Source organism: Hippichthys cyanospilos, chromosome 3, assembly GCF_059441005.1.
Source record: "Hippichthys cyanospilos isolate Australia breed blue-spotted pipefish chromosome 3, RoL_Hcya_1.0, whole genome shotgun sequence".
Classification (NCBI taxonomy): domain Eukaryota; kingdom Metazoa; phylum Chordata; class Actinopteri; order Syngnathiformes; family Syngnathidae; genus Hippichthys; species Hippichthys cyanospilos.
The window spans coordinates 9,085,156-9,104,821 of record NC_142371.1 but is presented as its reverse complement, the minus strand read 5'-3'; the positions used below and the strand labels follow the sequence as shown (position 1 = coordinate 9,104,821).

Below are 19,666 nucleotides of genomic sequence, written 5' to 3'. Positions count from 1 at the left end.
TCAATCGGCTCAACAACCTCAGGACCTTAAACGTGCTTGGCCGTCAGACTGTAAGCTTTTACTGCCAGCCTCTAAGAACCACTAGCCCTTCCGCCATTTGAAAGTATGTCATTTTTGAGGGAGTAGTGGGGCAACAGTAAATCAGGTCTCTGAACTACATGCTGGGAGGAGTGTACATGAGAGATCCCCTTAGGGCTTAAATGCTTTAAATGAAGCTCAAATAAAATTTGAAATTGCACATAGCATTTTGCCCATAAGCTGTGTTTGATTCCATCAAACACAAGACGTTTAAGTAAAAGGCATCCATCTCAGGATGACACATGTTTGCTTTATCCGTGATCTATGTATGTGTGTCCGATTAGGAGTACAGTATCTCAATGACTCCCCAGCATCAATTCCCTTTTTCTTTCTTTTTTTCGACACAGCCTACATCAAAATAACCCTGAGCATATAATAGAGCTGCTGTTTGCAATTACCTGTCTTTTCTGTTCCATCTTACAAAGGACTGAGAAATAATTATATATGGTCATCATTGGATTGCAGAAAAAACAAATGAGATGGTGGCCTAAGATCTCTTCACGTGTATTTATACTTGCCGTAGTGGTTTAATTATAAATTATGATTATTACCTCATTGAGTTACCAGCCAATATCTATGCATGTATATATATGTATATCTGGTTCTCCAGTTCATTCCAGGCAGTATCCTATTTAGCTGTCAGCCTGTGATTTGTTTTACTCTCCTGTTGAGGTTATGTTGCTCCCACAGATGAAATCATCACAATCTCCTACTGACTCACAGCTGACCTGGCAAGATCAGAATTTTTTTTTTTTTTTTTTTTAGATTAAGAACCCATGCACTGCTAGCTCTATGTTGTAAATGTACTTGCAAGCAGCGCACAATTGATTGCTGTTTGAAGCGCTTTCTTCTGCCATTTTTCTAATTAACCAATGCAGTTTTATATCTAACCCCCAGTCATCTTTATGCTGCTTATTGACAGAATGGAAACCCAGAGGCCGAGGAACTAGTCTACAGCCACTATGTCATCTGCAACGATACCCATGAGACTCTGCTCTTTGGCCAGGTGGACACAGATGAGAATGTGCTGCTGGCAAGCCTCCATAGCCACCAGTACAGCTGGAGATCCCACAAATCTCCCCAGGTAACACAAACACACAAAAGCTGGGAAGTACCTGGATTCTCAGCGCTCTGTGGATTTGATCGTTTTTACAAATTTGACCCAATTAATGCATGCATTCAGGCGTGTTATGTACTGTACATCACAGCATAGTTGAGAATTGATATTGTTATAATTGGCAAGCAAACACATTATTGTTTTTCAGGCACGGTATATAATGTAACTGATATTTCCAGACAAGGACTGGGCATTTGGATGAAATATATTTGAATGCATTTCCTTGAACTATATAGAAAATGTATCGTCAATTATTTGAGTTTTTATCTGCCTTTTTACATTGATGTCTTTGTGTTCATTTATACGGTATGTATTTTCAACCACCCATCCATCCGTCCATTCTTTTTTGCCTATTCAGCTTCCGTCTGTGTCCTTCTGTTTGTTTCTCAATTCATCCATCCAGCCATCCATCATCCATCCTCAATACAAATGACAGAGAATATGTTGTCCGTTTGCCTGCCGCTCAATCTCTTTTTTGCATTATGGGAAAACCCACACAAGCAGAAATAGAACTCAAACTCCACACAGAAAGGCCTGAGCTGAGATTGCAACTCTTAGCTTGTCAACTTTGAGGCAGATATGCTAACAACTATTTCACCCTTCTCCCAACTTCCCATTCCATTCCAGAAATGATTATTCTCCGTTGACCGATCATTTCATCGTTATGTCCGTCTTTTACAAACACGCAGTTGGAGCTCTTAATAGTGTGTGTCAAATTTGTGGTTTCATGTAGATTTGTTAATTTGGTACTCTATAGCTTTTGACAATATAAACTCCAAAAGATAAATACTGCTTCCAACAGAGCATAACTGTACTGTACGGTGGACAAGTATTTCTTTAGGGTTTCTGTCCCTGCCCACACAGTGTTGGTAAAGAAGATTGATGATATTTAACCCCTTGTGGTTTTGAGGTTGAGTGGAGGGTGGGCTTGGCTGTTCTGAGCATAAATGTGTGGGCTTGTTGAACACATGCACTCGACGACAAGTGTGAGAAAGTCAACCTTGAGTAAAGACATTGCTATAATTACTCACAATAAGTCAAGTTGTATTAATCACTCAGTATGGTTAAGCTGTGCTCTTACATCATTTCAAACACCCACTGGGGAACTTGCAATCTGGCATATTGGCACGGCAAACATCATGTCTGAAATGAGTCAAAATGACCTTTGAATCTTCAAGATGTCTCTGAAGAAACATTGTCCAAATGATAAATAATGCAATTCCTAGATGCCTTTGTCATATATTATTCTATCATGCGTTTGTGATACAACATATTAAATATGTGTTCTCTGGATGAGCATGATTTGTGAAAGTAGATAAATAAGTAAGAGCAACTCTGCCAAAACAATCAGCTAACTTATAAAGCCTGATGATAAATGTGTGCCCATATGTCCGCCTTTGGACACACACTTACTTATTTTTCAGGGTTACACAAATAATCAAACTGATAAAAGAAAGGGTTATATTTCTTAAATGATTGCTTGGAGGTCTGTTTTTGTTGCTTTTGCAAATCATTTCCAACGGTCTTAATTGGTTGTTCTATTTTGCTTGAATCCCATGCTGCTTCGGATAGACTCTGAAACAAGTGAACAAGATGAGCCATTAATCCTCCCAGACATATCCTGTCATCGCAGTGCAGTAACTTGTGCAGTACTGTTACCTGGGAAGGGGATTAGAATAGATTGGATTAATCAAAGAAACTACGATGTGACCTTTAGGAGAGAGACACAAAGGCAAATTGCTAATTGCTCCAGAAAACATGCATTTCCCGACTTTGGGTATGCTCATTCCTTAGTTCCTCCACTGCTACGCAGGGACAGAGAATTCCAGAATATCCAAATAGCATCAACAATTGTGTGTACTTAGCCACATGCCTAAAAGTAGGTTTTTTTTCCCCCTCACTCCATCAGTTTCTATAAATTCCCACAGCAAGATTTTAAAACAAAATGCACCATCATCAAGGCAAGTAGAGCTTGGACAAGAGCAGTCGTGGTGGAAGTACGAGATGATTTACAGTACCTCACCTGTTCTCACCTTACAGATGTTCTTGTAAAGAGTACAATAGAAAAGGGGAGAAGCAAATTCCTTAAAATGGATGTACTCGTGTTCGGGGAGGAGCGCATAGCGTTAACATCTAAAAGCGAAGTGAGTAATGCGTCGGAGCAGTCAAAACCAGACTTGCGCTGATGTTGACATACCTCTGGATATCTGTCACTTTTCTCCCAAGGATCACTCCAGCAGAGTGTTTTCTCAGTGAAACACGAACCTTGACTCAGGTCACACTCCCTCTCAGTGCTCCTGTGTTTTTTTTTTCTGCCCCCTGTTTCTTCTGCCAATCATAACCATAAATTGCATTAAAAAGGATAAATGAGGTAGTCACGCTCTTCAGTTCCCTCATGCACACCTACACAAAGTGATCAAATGTGCCCTACGGTCTGGAGACTGTCGGCACTCAAAGTCTAGTCAAACCCTCGCATGCCTTCACACCCCAGCACTTCCAAACCGAGGCAACGTATATTTATACTTTATGGTAGACTACGAGCCATCTAGTGATTAACAACGTCCATTAAAAACTCATCATTGCATCGTGTTTTACATACTTTTATGTATAGAAGGACGTAAGAGCTTTTCCTCTCACACTCCACCCTGTTGTTTTTCAGGACTCTGGCGTGTGGTGTGGATAGTTGAAATATCTGGCTACTCAGTACAGGAAGCTGCCTGGCTGATGAAAATCCCTGTGGTTCTTGTGGTTTAGCTGGGAGAGGGGCGTAGAAAGCCCCCAGGATTTTGGACTTTCAAGTGCCTACAAGGAATTATCAGAATTCGAATAAATGGTGATTTACTCCATCGACAGGCTTCTATGGTCCACTTTGTAGTGATTACTGATCCCCAAAAGTCTAATAGTTAAAGCGTGAGCAATAGTGGTCATCGGTTCAATCCCCAGACCGACATTATAAACCGTTGTGGGAACAGCGAGTGCTTGGAGGTTCTTTTGAGCGTAGGTCCTTCATCACAAAATGCTCTTGCGGAGCTGCTACTTGGCCTAAAGATCAGACAGTGGTGTACTGGGCAGCTTCCAGAAAGGTTGAACTCTGGACGTAATCAGGACATAGACCGGATGAAAGGATGTTGCTGTCTTTGATCCTTACCTATTTTTTTTTTTTTTGTTTGAGAGGGGGTTACTAAAATGTTAGGTAAAATATATAAATGCCCATTAACCGTGAAAAACGAGGGAACACTTTTACTGTGTATAGGTACAAAGTGATGTAAAGTTGTTTGCATATAGAAATGCTTGCTGTTTTGGGTTTGGGGGCTTAAATGTGTATGAAATATTTTTTGTGAGCTGCCTAGTCCCACAAATGTGTTTGGGAGCAAGACATCCAGACTATATTAAAATACTATCATGTCATAGCCAAAATGTAAGCACGGCTTTACGTAGCGTTACCACAGATTAGCATTATTAGCGTATGTGATAACTGACATATACTCAAATGTTTTCAAACATATTCGGACCTGGAGACGGTGTGTCTGCAGCATGTGCCACGTGCACAGATCTGCTATACAGACTGATAGGTGTAATTTGGCGGCTTGATGAAGTCCTGTCTCTACGAGTGAATATCCAATTGATCTTCAAATCAGCACGTGCTTTTTTTTCTTCATGCTCGGAGCTACCTGTGGCCTTCGTTTTATAAGGGATGAATTGTTTTATTCAACCAAGAATAAGAAGTAATTACTGATTATACATTCACATGTTCACAAGCTATCAATTGTTCACCGTCCGCAATCTAATCGATTCTATTCCCCAGCGCCTTAGTTCGCTTCAATGACCAAAACTTCATGAGAAATGCAGCGGACACTGTGTTCCGTCTCCTTCATCGCCGCTTTTTACTGTTTTATCTCAATATTCTTAAATCCCTCTCATCACTCTAAATTCTATCAGCCCAATGTTTACTTAAGAGGGTTGTTTTCCTCTCCCTTTCTGTGAGATTATATTATGATTCCATGGTCTCAGATGATCCATTGTTCTTGTCATGGCTCCTAGTATGTGTGTATATGTTTATGTGTTGAAGTAATTCAACTCCCTCTGTAGTTTGTCCCACAGGAAGTGCTCTTTTTCTGACATGGGGAATTAATTCAATTATCATGTTGATGAGAGTTGAACTTTGAAAATCTGTTTTTTTCCTTTGTAATTTTTTAAACATGTCAATCTGTTAGCATTTTAAAAATGAAAGGATGAAAATATTTGCTCTTGCCTGCCAAGTCCATGGCCTTGAATCTACAACAAAGGGCTGTAACTGTGTTTGGGCAGCAAAACCATTTCTGGTCAAACTCCACATGACAAAAGTCCCATTAATGACTCTGCCACATTGTGACTCCAGACTTAAGCAATTGAGATCCATCTTCCAACAAGTTCCTCAAATCAAATTGGGCTATGATGTCAGCTACACAATAAGATCTCCTACTGTGACTGAAGTCTTTTGTTTTGAAGCTATGCATATCTTTGCTCACGTGTGTGTGTGTGTGTGTGTGTGTGTGTGTGTGTGTGTGTGTGTGTGTGTGTGTGTGTGTGTGTGTGTGGAGGGAGGGGGTGCCATGTCATTGCTTTTCAAGCACTTTTTGTAGGTTGCGAACCCATTATATTTGGGGTGACTTATTAAAGAAACTCATGACAGATTCAGATAAAAATCTTCCGTTTGTCTTTCTTAAAATGTATGAATTATGAAACTGTTGCTGTAATGTGGTAACTTTCATCACACCAAGATTATCAGACAATTCTGGACAAAATCCCGGAGCTGAAGGGGGCGGGAGTTGTTAGACAGTGGTGGCTTTTTACCTTTTTTTAGATGGAGCCAAAGCAATGTTATCTTCTGAAACTGTGCAACTTTTTCTATGGCTCATTGAAGTTATTGGCATGATCGGGTGTGTTTTTGTTTGGCAGTGTCATTAGTACAATCATTGATTTTAAGAATATAATTGAAACGCTCGCTGAGCTTTGGTTTTATGAACTGTTATTGATGACACGTGCAAACTTCTTCTCACTTATTCATATTTAGCATGTTGTCACACAGACTTGCAAGTCTGTCCTTTCATCGTGTAGTGCTTTGCTTGTTGTCAGAGAGGGGGAGCCATGGAGAGAAAAGTATTGCAGACAGATGTTAGCGCCACCATAGTTCCCTCGTGTTACATTGGTGAGCCCTGACTGCCCTGGCAAGGACAATGCTGGCTCTCGCTTCTCATTTACTGTCTTTTCCCCTCCTCCTGCCATTCAACATTGTGTTTCTCTTCCAGAGCACAATCATCCAAATTCTTTCATGTTCTCGTGAACCTGTTTCTAATTTGTTAGGTGGCTAGGCCAGCTAAGTGGAATCAAAGTCATTTCAGCAGGAAACACATGCCACTGTTCCATATGCCTTTTTATATTTTGTCCATGATAGCATTTCTAGCCCAGAATATAAATGGTTATGAACCCAATTCATGTTTTGGCATTCTAATCTTTCTTGTTTTAATGGGGGGTAGATCGTAGAACAATCTACCTACCGGTAGAAGAAGCAGCTTGCTGAAAAACCCAAAATATTCATTTTAATCCTTTACAATAGAATTGCTCATAATGTGGTCCTTCGTGCCATACCGTGTAATGAAATAATACCATCTTCAAAGATGTGTATCACATTCAAAAGTTAATAGCCAGAGTAAAAACTAAAATCAGGTACTGTTTCAAATCGGGCTGGAGTAAAAATAAAGCAAATTATCACTAAAATAAGCAAAAACCCACTATGTTTTATAGTTTTCAGTCAAATGTATGACAAAATTATTAACAGATTCGAAAACGGGTAGAATGTGTGTGATACTTTTTGTTTTGCTTGTTTTACCCTGTGCGTCGTGGCACACACAGTATGTCGGTAATATATGAGTGCGTGCAAACCAAGGGAGTCATTTTTTACCACAAAGTTGATCATCATTACTTTGGTTTCGGCTGAGTCAAATCTCTCCCATCTTTTACAGGAGTCCTTGTAACTATTAATTTCTCCTGGGACAGGATAAAGCGATGCAGACATTAGACGTGACATAGACCTATGAAGCATCTGCTTGTTTGATTGACTCACCAGTTATTATTAGCATTTAAAGCCGAGTGACTCTCAAAGTTACCACAATTTCTGAATGTCTGTCCCGTCTTATTTTGTGAGTATAATTTCCGTAGCAACCACAAAGATCCGCATCATGTGGTACCAATCTTTTGAGGCCATACATGGTCCCAGTTGGATCTGTGTCAACTTTCATGCCATCATAGTGACCCTTCTATATTTAGTTTGGGAAAATACATCAAGAGGTCATCATGTGTTAATCATTGAAATAATTGTGTAAGCATTCAGGCATTTATTTTATGTGTATCAAAAAAACAAACATATCCACCGACATGGTATGATAAGATTTTGTAATGAATGTAAAAGAAGCAGCCATACGCAATAGATCTGAGCGCTAGATTATTAGTTCATCTTTTTAATAAGAACTTGTCATCGCTAAAATAAGTGACCGATAATTGCCATTCCAAGCATTCAGTGATACAGCTGTGATTGTGACTTATGGCTTCTTTCATCAGGAGTCACTTGTATGGTATGTTTTTTATTTATTTATTTATTTATTTATTTTGGTCACACTTGTATCTGGGCTTTAGACCAGCTGGAGTTGCATTTTGTTTTGTGTCAGTGGCTGGGATTTGTACCTGCAAAAGGCAGCAGCACACACTACTATTGTGCGCCTAAAATGAGTGCTGCCAATAGATTGACTAGAGATTTCTCTTCGAAACACTATTTCCTACGACATAGAATACAGTACTATCAAACCCCCCACAAATGTAAGTCTTGTGTATGATATTTGTCAATGCGTGTACTGAAATGATTTGCAAAAATGAGTACATGGCATGGCTCAACTTTTTTCTGGGTTTAGTCAGTTTTGGGGCTGAGCTGTGAGTTGATGTTCCTTTAACCCTGAGCAGTTGTAATATGTGATTCCCAGCCGACAGTAAGTGGCAGCCCCCGGAGATCACGATATTAATAAAAATACCATATTTAAATTAGTTAGGCCGTATAGAACTTTGTTTGTAAAATAAATGATTTTCACTTAACGTCCCCGTGACATTATTGCACAAGAATTAAACCATAGTTAAGTCTATTCGTCATCATAAAATTCCAAAATTAGCTTTGTTTTATCCATCATTTTTTTTCTTTATTTGGTGGGGGGTTTTCAAGTTTATTTTTCAAGGAAACTGCAAGAGTTTCAAACAAGAGTTTGAATAGTTCATATGTTCGAAAGCCAGGAAACTTAAGACAAACATGACCCTAACTCAGTGTCCAGATGACAGACAGTATGCAGTTGAGTGCACTCACAGGGTGAACATGCTTTGGGTGATTACATTCAAACATTTAGTTTCATAATCCCTCAGTAGATCATTGTGACACATACATTGTGCTGGGTCCAGTTATGTGCTGGAAGCCAGCTAACCACCATCATTTAACCATAATCACAATATCTCCCCGTGGGTTTGTACAAAAGAAAAATGCGAGAAGATTTTACTTCACATTTATTTCTCACTCAATATACAACTTTGGAAACTCTAATGAACTCCAATATTGAAGATTAGCTTTTGGCAAACGGTTCCCTTCAGTTGTGCACAAGTGTTGAAGTTCTTTGGAAGAAGCAGTAGATTATTCATTAGGGCTTGGACCTTGGGACTGATAGGTTCATCTTGTTGTTGCTTGAGATGTTAGTCTGATTCCCACTTACTGTCGAGGTGCCCTTGAGAACGCATCAAACACGCCCAGGTCAGCTCAGGGGCTCAGCATCGTTCAAGCGCCCCGTGATGCACTTCCATGAAAGGCTCTCTTGATGAACTCGAAATTTGGCAGCGGTGAGAAACATTTAGTGCTTAATTAGGGTTTATTTAGCTGTCAATGCTCTTAGTCCACTGGCCTGACGTTGACATAATCAATAATGTCAACTTATCCAACAGAATGCCATGCACATACACGTTAACATTCTGTTGTAAAAAAATCTTACGACAAATAATGCTTTCCTTCGGTGGGGTTCTTCCTTTACTGAATGGGAGTGCAAGATCTGGCTTAATTCCTGGGCTAAAAGCCGCCACATGTGGCAGACTGTCTTTTTTTCTGTGTCACAATAGTTGGATAAGTCAGAAAGACGCAAAACAGCTTTGTATTTTTCATTCTTGTTGTCTTACGTGTTCAATTTGTGTTTCTGATGTTTTCTTGGTTTTCATTGCTTGAGTCAGAGCTGTGATGACTTAGCCGTAGTCTCCGTTTGAAGTTTGAGGAGAGACACTGTTATGACGTCTGTCTTTAAGGTCAAGTTGAGCCACAAGCGTGATAACGTGCGTAGAGAGGAGGGAGGGACCACGAGGTTAAAGGAGAGAAAAGTGTTGAAATAACAAAACAGTCCTCACAGATGGTGCTGAAGCACAACACAGACTTCCAGTAAGCGCACTACCAAACAATTTTGACCATAATTAAGTTCAGTCCAGTTCTTCTTAACGACTCACTGAGACTGAAACTAATACTAAGAATGTAAAGCAGGCTTTTAAGTTGACTGCAAAACTTAAAAGGTTTCCATTTCATACCAGGCAGCTTACAAAGCGGCTCAAACTTGAAGGCACTTTATTCTAACGCTCGTGCTGCTTTGGGGGATTATATAGTAGTTCTCCACCCTGAGGCTTAACCGTAACTTCCACCACCTGGTAGTTTACACCACTTCGCCACTTTCCCTGTGATCGAGTCCGCAGGGAAAGAGATCCCAGAAATTATGTCACTTCCATTCACCCAAAAGGAAGTAGAGACAGTGTCAAATAAAGGGAATTCAGGCTTTGATTAAGAATGTTATTGTAAAGAAATCTGTCTTCAAACACTGACGAACGATTGCAGTGAAGGGAAACATAAAAGGTCTTGACCAGGGCTCCCCCTTGCTCTCTGACTCGGGAAGAAATTTGTTTTTCTTCAAAAAAAAAAAAAAAAAACCTAAGAGCTCAGAACATTAAAGTAATGGATAAATCTTTTAAACTACTTCAAAACCACTGTAGAGTTTGAATCTGGTTGCTTTTTCTTTGGGAGCATAGAGTAGCTAGCCGCTGTTTGTCTGCCCCTTTTTTCTCTCAGTACCTGCCGACACTTTTTTTTTTTTTTTAACCTTTCTGGCATCCTCCCTCTCGTTCTTTGACTGTGGCAAGCTGCAAAGTTGTGTTGGCGGCAACACAAACAAAGAGAGTTCACTCGGGTGGAATGTCAGCCCCGTTGCCTCCAAAGGGGAAAGGGCTTTAAATCTAGCATGCATATTTATGATTCAGCTCCTGTATTGTGACTATCATTTCATGAAAACACTGCATTGTTTGACACATGAGCTCTCGTCATGTCACGCTCAGAATAAAAATCTGGACAGTCATTGAATGATCTTACTACAGCACAGATGTGCTCCGTGCATCAATGAACTGGTCAGTAGTGATAAACTCCAGTAATACAGTGTGCTCTCTGTTACACAGAAAATAAAAACAAAATGTCGCTTTCGGACTAAAATCACATACCACAGCTTTCTGAACTTCATTATTTTGGAGATAGTTTGTCAAATAGAGCCATCAGAAAAATCTCAATTTTGTCACGTCAAAAACAAAATTTCTATGCAGCTTGTCCTCATTACCTTCAGGGCTGGATTAGAACCTAAGATAGCTGACTTTTGGCAAGAGATGGCGTACACCCTGCAATGGTTGCCCATCAGTTGCAGGGAACATGCATATCTTCATGCACTTCCAAATAGAAAAGAATCGAATGTCTTTATTGCCATTGTATAACTTGTATACAACGAAATAAGGATTGTTGCCCTGATTAGTGCAGGGCACTAACAGTATGAACAATAAACAGAATAATATAAAAATAAAGCATAACGAGAATAGAATTTAAATCATAGTTTCACAGGTGTGCAGTCATTTGCTATTTTCACTGTGTTCTTGTTTGTGTTTTGTTATTCAGTTGTTCATAGCTTTTTTTTTGGAAGAGGGTTTATTATTGATATTTAGTGTAAAATGTTATGTATATAGGACGTTCAAGGAAATTATCATATTCTTTCTAGAGTAAACAGGTTTGTGTTGATAAAATTAGAATGTTCCTTCGAAGACTTGCAGTCATGCATAGAGCAGAATTTCATGCTCTCCTTGAACAGCCTTGTTAGATATTCTAAACTTATTTTTAGTAAATTGGAACCCTGCATATTCCCTCTTCTGGTTTTGCACATTCAACTGTTCATGGTTGTTGGGTTTTTTTTTCCCAAGTTGCCCATCCATAGTCTAGAAGAAATCAATGCTGACTTAAGGGTATCTCAGGGTATCAAAATCATACCTGTAAAAAAAATAAATAAATAATAATAATGATTTTCTAACATGAAAATATCTGTGCCTTCCACAATAAAATAATACTCAAGCAAGACAATGCATCAAAAAATACAATTGAACCTTTAGCTGTAATGAGTGTAATAGTAGTAACAACTAATGAAGTAGCCACAGTCATCCCGGACTATGACGTAACCTCCAAGATGGACAATGATGGCTGGCAGTATAACCTCTAAAAACACTTGATCGCAATTATTGCATCCACAGATGAATACATATATATATATATTTTTTTTTTTTTTTTTTTTTTTTACATGGTTTTGATTGGACATTGACAGAAGCAACACAGTTGTGATACTCCTTTTTTCACTTACAATAAAAGTGCTGCCTTTACAAAGAGAATAGTCCCCTGTTTTGATGGATGACCGTGCATTTTTTGTGTTGACTGTAGAACATCAGCGTATCATTAAAAAAAGGTTTTGATCTGCTCACAAGTCTGCAAACACAGAATTGAGTTGTCATCCTCATCAATATTGCCATATTGTGACCCACGGTTCAAGGAATTATCTAAAACACAGTTGGAAAATGTTATCCAATGTAAATTTGTTCACCATCTGTTTATTGTCGTCCTGAGGCTGTGTGTTTACAGTCAAATGCACACAGACGGGTGTGCTCCATATTGAAGAGATGGATATGAAGCTGAAACGGTCCAGGGCAAAACTATCTGCCTCCTATTTCGACGTGTGCACAACAGACTCGTCGGTATCCATCGCACACACAGCCGCAATTAGCTTCCACATCAGCTGTTTTCCACCAGCCAGTTTTATCGTGTGTTCCTCCTTCTATTTTCGTACAGCAGCAGGCCTGTTCTGCACCAGTAAACAGGAACTTTGTGTTTGTCCCCCTACCAAAATCTTTTTAAACAAAGAATCTTGTTATTTATGTGCCTTTTGCTATGCAATAAATAAAGAGCGAGGCGACTACCCTCTGATGTTAAGTGTGCCTCTGTCTTTGTTTTTGTGTGTGTTCCCGGCTCTGGTACATGTGGCAGCTGCTTCACATCTGCATCGAAGGCTGGGGAAACTGGCGTTGGTCTGAGGCTTTCAGTGTGGACAATGTGGGGACCCTTCTCAGGACCATTGAGTACAAAGGCCGCACAGCCTCACTCATCATCAAGGTGGTGCAGCTTAACGGGGTCCAGAAACAGGTACGATATCTTTACAGTGACAAAATGACAAATGACTTGTATCGGTTCAAAATCCCCTTCTTGCTTTATGGCATGTGCTGAAAATATTTGGTTTGATAATCTGTTGACTACAAATAAATTACATTGTTTATCTGGTTTATATTAAGTCTGTGTTATAGCTTTTAATGAAAGCAAAATACTCAGCATAGGGTTTGAAAATCATAGAAGTCGTCCCTTACCTCGTTGAGCTACATGCTCGCGCGTCCTAAAATTTGCCCAGCAAAACATACTGTATGTGAGTGCCCCTTTAATTAATATTTGTTTTTATACATTTCAGGTATGTTGAAATTAAATAGCATCCATGTTTATATACAAACTCAGATCATGCCTGTCAAATGAAACAGTAGGTTTTCAGGATAAATGCAGGGGGATAATTTGCCTTTTTTAAACTGCCTTTTTACTATAAAAGCTGCCTCGTTTTTTTTTTCTTCATCTGTAATTATGATTTACATGCATCACTTTAAAGATGACTGCTTCGAGAGAAGGCTGTTTATTTTCCAACGTTGGTCTTGGTTATATGTGCTACTGAGCTGACTTTCAAATTTTGCCTATACCAATAGAAGCACTATAAAATATTGTGTTCCGGTTCAGTCCACATCACAAGCAATCAAAAACCATGAACCATCTGCATTTGCATTTATACACCAACCACCACAATGTTATTTCCTCAAATATAAAACAGTCACTGTATTTTATAAAAGGCATCATGCCATCAAACTCTAGCGATGACAAATGTACTTGTTGACAGTGTAAATGACCCAGCATGTTTCCTTCCCCATTGTCCGTCAGACAGAACAGATTTAGGCTTTCAGTTTTTCTCAATATACCAGACACTGCATCCATCTTTTTTCCAAAAAATAGGCTAAAGGTATTGGCTTAATCTAAATCACAACACGCAACCACGGCATGGTAAAATAATCAAATCTCAATATGTATCCCCCATCCACCCTTTTTTGTTGAAATCATTTAAGGTTGAACATGAGGCTTTTATTTTTTTAAACTTCTGTAATATTAAGCATCATTTGAAGTGTGGGATGTGACTATACTTACTGATTACTTCTATACATATTTTTTTTCCATATTGTATTTTCTATACACATACAATTTTAGACCAACAAAATTGAGTGTATGTGCCAAAATGTTGGCAATCCCAGTGGGCAAGCAAACTAACAAATGCTAATCAACAAACTTTAAAGTTTAGTTCATACTTTAAGGACACAAATACATGTACGGTAATGTACATTACATGTAAAAGTGTCCTTTAAGTCACTTACAGATGATGTTTTAACAATATTCCATGAGTAAACTTGAGAGTGGACCTACGTGTTAGCTACTATGAGGTCATAACTTTGCGTTCTTTTCTTTGTCATCTCCTTCGTAGAGACAAGCAGATAGGCCTATTTTGTGCTTGACTGTCCCCTACTGGTTAAGTTTTGAACACATTCAACAATATTAATGGATAATACAGCCTTTGTGCTATCCCATATTTTGAGAATACCCGTGTGCTTATATCGTCTTTAAGCTTAAAGCTCGCCACTAAACCAGTAAAAGTTTTTAACACTGCGTTGCACACCATTGGACCAACACAGATATAGCACACGGAAAAGAATCAGCCACTAGATGGTGCAACAAGACAAGCTAATGAAGCTGTATGTTAAGTTGATCTTTGCATACGTCAGGGGTGTCCAAATCCGGTCCTCCAACTACTTTTGAAAATGCATGAGTCTGAATTTGTAGGTTTTGGTTCTCAATGAATGTGTGCAATTTGACGCTGTTAGGGCTAGAGGGCTGTGGTCAACCAGTGTCATTCTAATATAGACATGATTTTTGTCTATTTTTCCAATTGCAGGTGATAATCTGCGGGCGGCAGATCATGTGCAGTTATCTGACTGAGGATATTGAACTTCGGTTGGTGCAGCACTACATTGGCCCTGATGCACAGACAGTGGTCAGAGAACACTGCGACTGCCTGGAGGCAGGGGCAAAGTTGCCATCCTATATTCTCGAAGATGCTGAACTGACTGAGTTGTGTGTGAGAGCCAGAGGAGATGATGAGTGGTCGCAGGATGTGCAGCTAGAGAGGAAGGACACGGGCACCAGCAGCTCTGTTGTTCAGGTGAGCTGGCTAAACTGTTGCAATCGAAGCATCATCACAAGAAGAGAACCTGTCATGTCTTCAGATTTCTTGCATGCACCTTTTAACTCATGCAACGCCAGCCCAGTCTAAAAAGATCTTTAATGTCTATAGCCGTAAACAGCAGTGAATGAATTCGTAAACCACACTACGTTCTCCTTCGTGCACTATTATTCTCGTAATTACGTTTTTGTAGATTTCACAAATATCCACCAAAAAATGTCTGCATTTTAACGCTCCGAATTGAGTAATTTTGAAGTTTCATATTCAGCGCACAATATTTTGCACTCTATTTTTCAGGCTTTTTTTTTTTTTTGAACACCAATCCTTCTCTAATAGTGGGGCAGGGGAGAGCAATGTGATGCCCCCGAGGAACAGGCTTTGCTTTTGGCATGGGAAATGTATTTGCACATCCAGAGCACCTGGTGGTGAAACGGTGTTTTAATTGACAACGTTGGTGCAGGAGCTATACATTTTTAAATTGCTGTCATTTTTGTTTTTCTGAATCATATTAATAATTAATTTTGAGTTAGAAAAGAAATCAACACAGTCTGTCATACTTTTTATTTACAATACATTTACAATGTGTGCTCCTGCGTTAATGTTCCAAAAAAATTTACATTTATTTTCTTATAGTGTCAAATGTGTCAAAAATGTTTCTAGTTTTAACAAGGACTGACTTTTTTCATTATTTCAGGCACTTTGATGCACTTTAAATTAACATTCTTTCCTGTTAGAAACTAACATGTATAAACCCCGTAAAAAAGTTTGTTGAAAGTTGATTTTAGCGGTGTGACAAAAAATTATTCACATAAGAATCGGATTACTTACTTACCAAATTCAGAATCAATTTAAATTTCCCACAATAGATATTTAAAAAAATGTTTAAGCTTATTTTGTACTATAAAGGCTGTTCCTTACAATTCAAAACTTTGTCAACATAAAAAAAAAATAAAAACCAAAAAAATACCCTATCTTTTGTTATTCTGTGTACTCGAATACGGTGCTTCTTTACACATACGCATAAGTAGAAGTCATTGTTAATTGAATCAAATCGAGTCATTTTGAATCAAAAATCGATTTCATATCATTTCTTCATCTTCACGCCGGCTTGTTGCTTTTGCTTTCACCACCGACTGTGAGCGCATTTTCTGGGTGGCCACTACGACACATTGCTTGAGAACAAATGGTGATCATCCCCTTTACAAATGTGTTCCATTTTTGTCATCTGTTACACAAAGATGTTGAGAGGCAGAAAATACAGTTTATGCTCACTCATAACATTACTAACTATAAACAGGAAGCACTAACTGATATGTGGGCACGAGCAGATGCTTCCAAGACACTTTCACACCACTGGATTAGCACCAGATGATCTCTGCTTCACTGATGTTGCCATTCAGATTCTTAAGTTGACTTGTTCTCAGTATGGTCTGCCGTTGGCCTTTTTGTTTTTTTTTAAATACTTTATGGGGCCCTCACAATTCTGCCACCCCAGCTAAATCCACTCCAGCCCTTGCTTTTATTGCCTCTGTTCAGATCTGACTTTTATTGAACATGCTGGATTGTCTTGTAGCTGAATTCTTGCTTTCCATCTGGTTCTTTTGTCTTTTTGCCTCACCCTGGCTACCTTGACTATTTTGGAGTCAACTCCTCTATGTTTTTTAATTCATCTTGCTCGTGTTACATTTCCGTCTGTCCCACTACGTACTTTGCATGTTTCTGCCATTTCAATTTTGCCCATGAAGTATTGGAGCTTATGATCATCTTGATTATTATGAAAAGATTATCTACACAACTATTACATGAAATGTGCAGTGTTATGACATGGAGCCAAAAAATGAATGGAAATGATCATTTTTAGACTGTGAATTGTTTGCTTATCCAGGAAAACGTGTACTGCAATATGGGAGTTTTGGGTGAAACTGACACATTCTCCAGTCCACTCAAGACTTGTTTGATTTATACCCATCAAAAAAAGGATTTTGCCCTCTTTCAGGTTCCATGTTCTGGTGGTTCTTTGCTCTTTGTCTGGTGTAATCTCATCACTATTGAGCCTGACTCGCACATGCAGCAAAGAGTGGTGAGTGTCCTCGATTCATACTTAAATGGTGTTTTGTTTTTCTACATTGTGATGGAAAATTAAATGGCTCATATCTTTTTTCCCCATAAAGACTGCAGTGCGAGTAATGCCATTGAGCCTTTTACGAACTTATTTCAAAAGTGCAGTTCAGCAAAAGTGCAGTTCTTATAGGCTTAACCAAATAATCAAAACCAAAAATGCATAACTTGTGAGCTTTAGTGCCCCTGCCTGTCTCTATCAAATATTATTAAAAGTCCATATTTGGCTGTATAAACTTTTAGAATTTACAAAGAGAATTGTAGTGTAATCATAAAATAGAATCCATCGGGCTGAATAGAGTTCACATATTGTGAACAATATTTGCCTTTTGTACCAAGCACAAAAGATATGTGCAATGATATGACTGTCATTGGTTTTACGACATGCTGTTCTATTTTATTATTTGGAATTGTCGATATTGAGTAAACATTTTCTATTGCTTGAAGTGGCATGTTTTGTTTTTTTTTTCTCCTGGTTTTAGTCCTGTGTGAAAGCAAGTACAGTGTTCCCTCATTTTTTGCGGTTAATGGGGACTGGAAACCCCAGCAAAAAGTTAAATCTGCGAAGTAGCCCAGCCAGACGTTAACCGAGTGTGGCCCCCGAAGCAGAGTTTACACTCAAAATTCCAATTTATTAAAAAAGCACTTTAGGTCACATTTTCCATCTGTGTCTCCTACAAGACACGTGATTACAGCGTGACATAAACCAATGGGGCAGGAGCTGTCCAGTTCAAGCTTTTTGGCTGTGCCTCCAGCAGGCGATCTCCACCTTCTATGCGAATGACAACCCGTGGCTAGAGCAATATAGTGAGGACAAAACAAAGCACCGTTTGTATAAATTGGATTTTCAAGTGTAAACTCTGCTTTGTTGTTATCATGTTTGGCAAGCTACAGGCTGACTCGAGATTGACCTCGGAGCAGTGCCCATGGCATGTGCAGTTGCAGTCAACTCATCTGTTAGACATAGCTTTAAAAAAAAAAAAAAAAAAACGTGAAGCGCTGAGGCGTTAAAGATGAAGCGTGAAGTAGCGATGGACCACTGTAAATAAAATAACCATAAATAACCAGTATGTTTTACTGTGTCTATGACTAAACCTCTTGAATCAAGAGATTGAAGAGCTTTTATTGTCATATAACAAACAGTGAAATTCTTATTTTGTTCACTTCCCGAGCGAGCAGCGGACTACATTCCATAATCGAGCAAGTAAATAAACAGCAATGAAAAAATAGCAATAAAAAAAACAAACAGAAACAATGGTACTAATAATATAGTGCAAAATATCATTTAGTGCAATATTCTAACCGATTGCCTTTATAGCTAATATCTATTTCAGTCCCCCTTGTTTTGGTTGGATGACCTTTCCTTATATAATTAAAAAAAAAAAAAAAGAAGCCTGAATGGCACTCAATACTGTATCCATTTTGATTTCCCAATGCAGGTTGTTTTTAGTCCACTGTTTGTCATGAAGAGCCACTTGCCAGAGCCAATAATCATCCACATAGAGAAGAGAAGTCTTGGACTGAGAGAGAGCCAGCTGGTTCTTGGACAGGGCCACCAGGAACCTTTATTCAACACTGAAGCTAATCTCACGCATCACCTCACTTTTCAGGCCAGGTAAACAGTAATTCGCCTAAAAAAGAACCCCAGACATTGACAACCTTTTTGATGCGGAAATCTATACAGTAGTAAAATGTTAGAAAAAGAAAGAGACAATGACATGTTTCTTGTCATTGAGCGGTTCATTAGTGTTTTAGTCTTGTTTTAACTACTGCTGCAAAGGACAGTCTGACTCTTTTTCTGGCTTGTTAACCTTCATTGTAGTGTAGTTGGAGAGACACTAAGAATTTTGTTCCACCACATTTTAGTTTCTCTTAGCCAACATTAGCTCACAATCCAAGGGAGATCCAAGCATTATTTCAGGGGAGCAGGAAGTGGGCTTGGCAGCGGAATTCCAACCTCAATTCCAACATGTCAGCTCTCACCATAATTACACCAAATTTACATAGAGGCTCTAACAGAGAGCAGGTTTTTGGTCCCACCTTGGCTCTGTGTGTTTTGTAGCAGAAGGTAGGATGTATTGTATGCATCCGCTCTTGTTCATGTGGATATCCACTGAATATGTTTGGTATTTTAGGTCACTGGTATATTACATTTTATGTATGTGTCAGCTTAGGTGCGCCAGTCTTGGACAGTCACCAAGGTTTGCTACATCCACTAGTTCACTTTGTGTACGAGTGTGTACGTTTCCGTGTGTGTGTACGCTTGCTCAAAACATCCTGTAAGACATTGTTTACAGTTTACCTTTGAAGGTTCTGCTATGGTGAAATCAACATTTGCCCTAAAATAATTGTCATGCATCTGTAATTCATCTGAAGAAAACGGTGAAATAACATCACTGGATAGCATCATCATGATACCTCATGTGTCATGTCACGCATGCATAAATGTCAGTTGCTTTGACGTTCAGTAACATTGGTGTTTATGCATCTGTGTGGGTGGCCCCTTGGGAAATTACTTCCAGATGTATACAGTGTATGGTAGCTGCTCCTACCGTATTTGTCATCTGCGCATGAATAAACTGTCGTG

At 39.0% G+C, this 19,666-nt stretch overlaps 1 protein-coding gene across 1 annotated transcript in view; it reads left to right on the top strand.

Moving 5' to 3' along the window:
- Nucleotides 1-19,666, top strand: part of vps13b (vacuolar protein sorting 13 homolog B) — a 298,582-nt gene that overhangs the window by 256,811 nt on the left and 22,105 nt on the right. Inside the window, exons 46-50 of the mRNA XM_088410037.1 lie at nt 1,001-1,162; nt 12,630-12,785; nt 14,674-14,940; nt 16,958-17,041; nt 18,519-18,694. Coding sequence (XP_088266163.1) covers nt 1,001-1,162; nt 12,630-12,785; nt 14,674-14,940; nt 16,958-17,041; nt 18,519-18,694 — 845 coding nt within the window. The remainder of the gene's footprint in view (nt 1-1,000; nt 1,163-12,629; nt 12,786-14,673; nt 14,941-16,957; nt 17,042-18,518; nt 18,695-19,666) is intronic.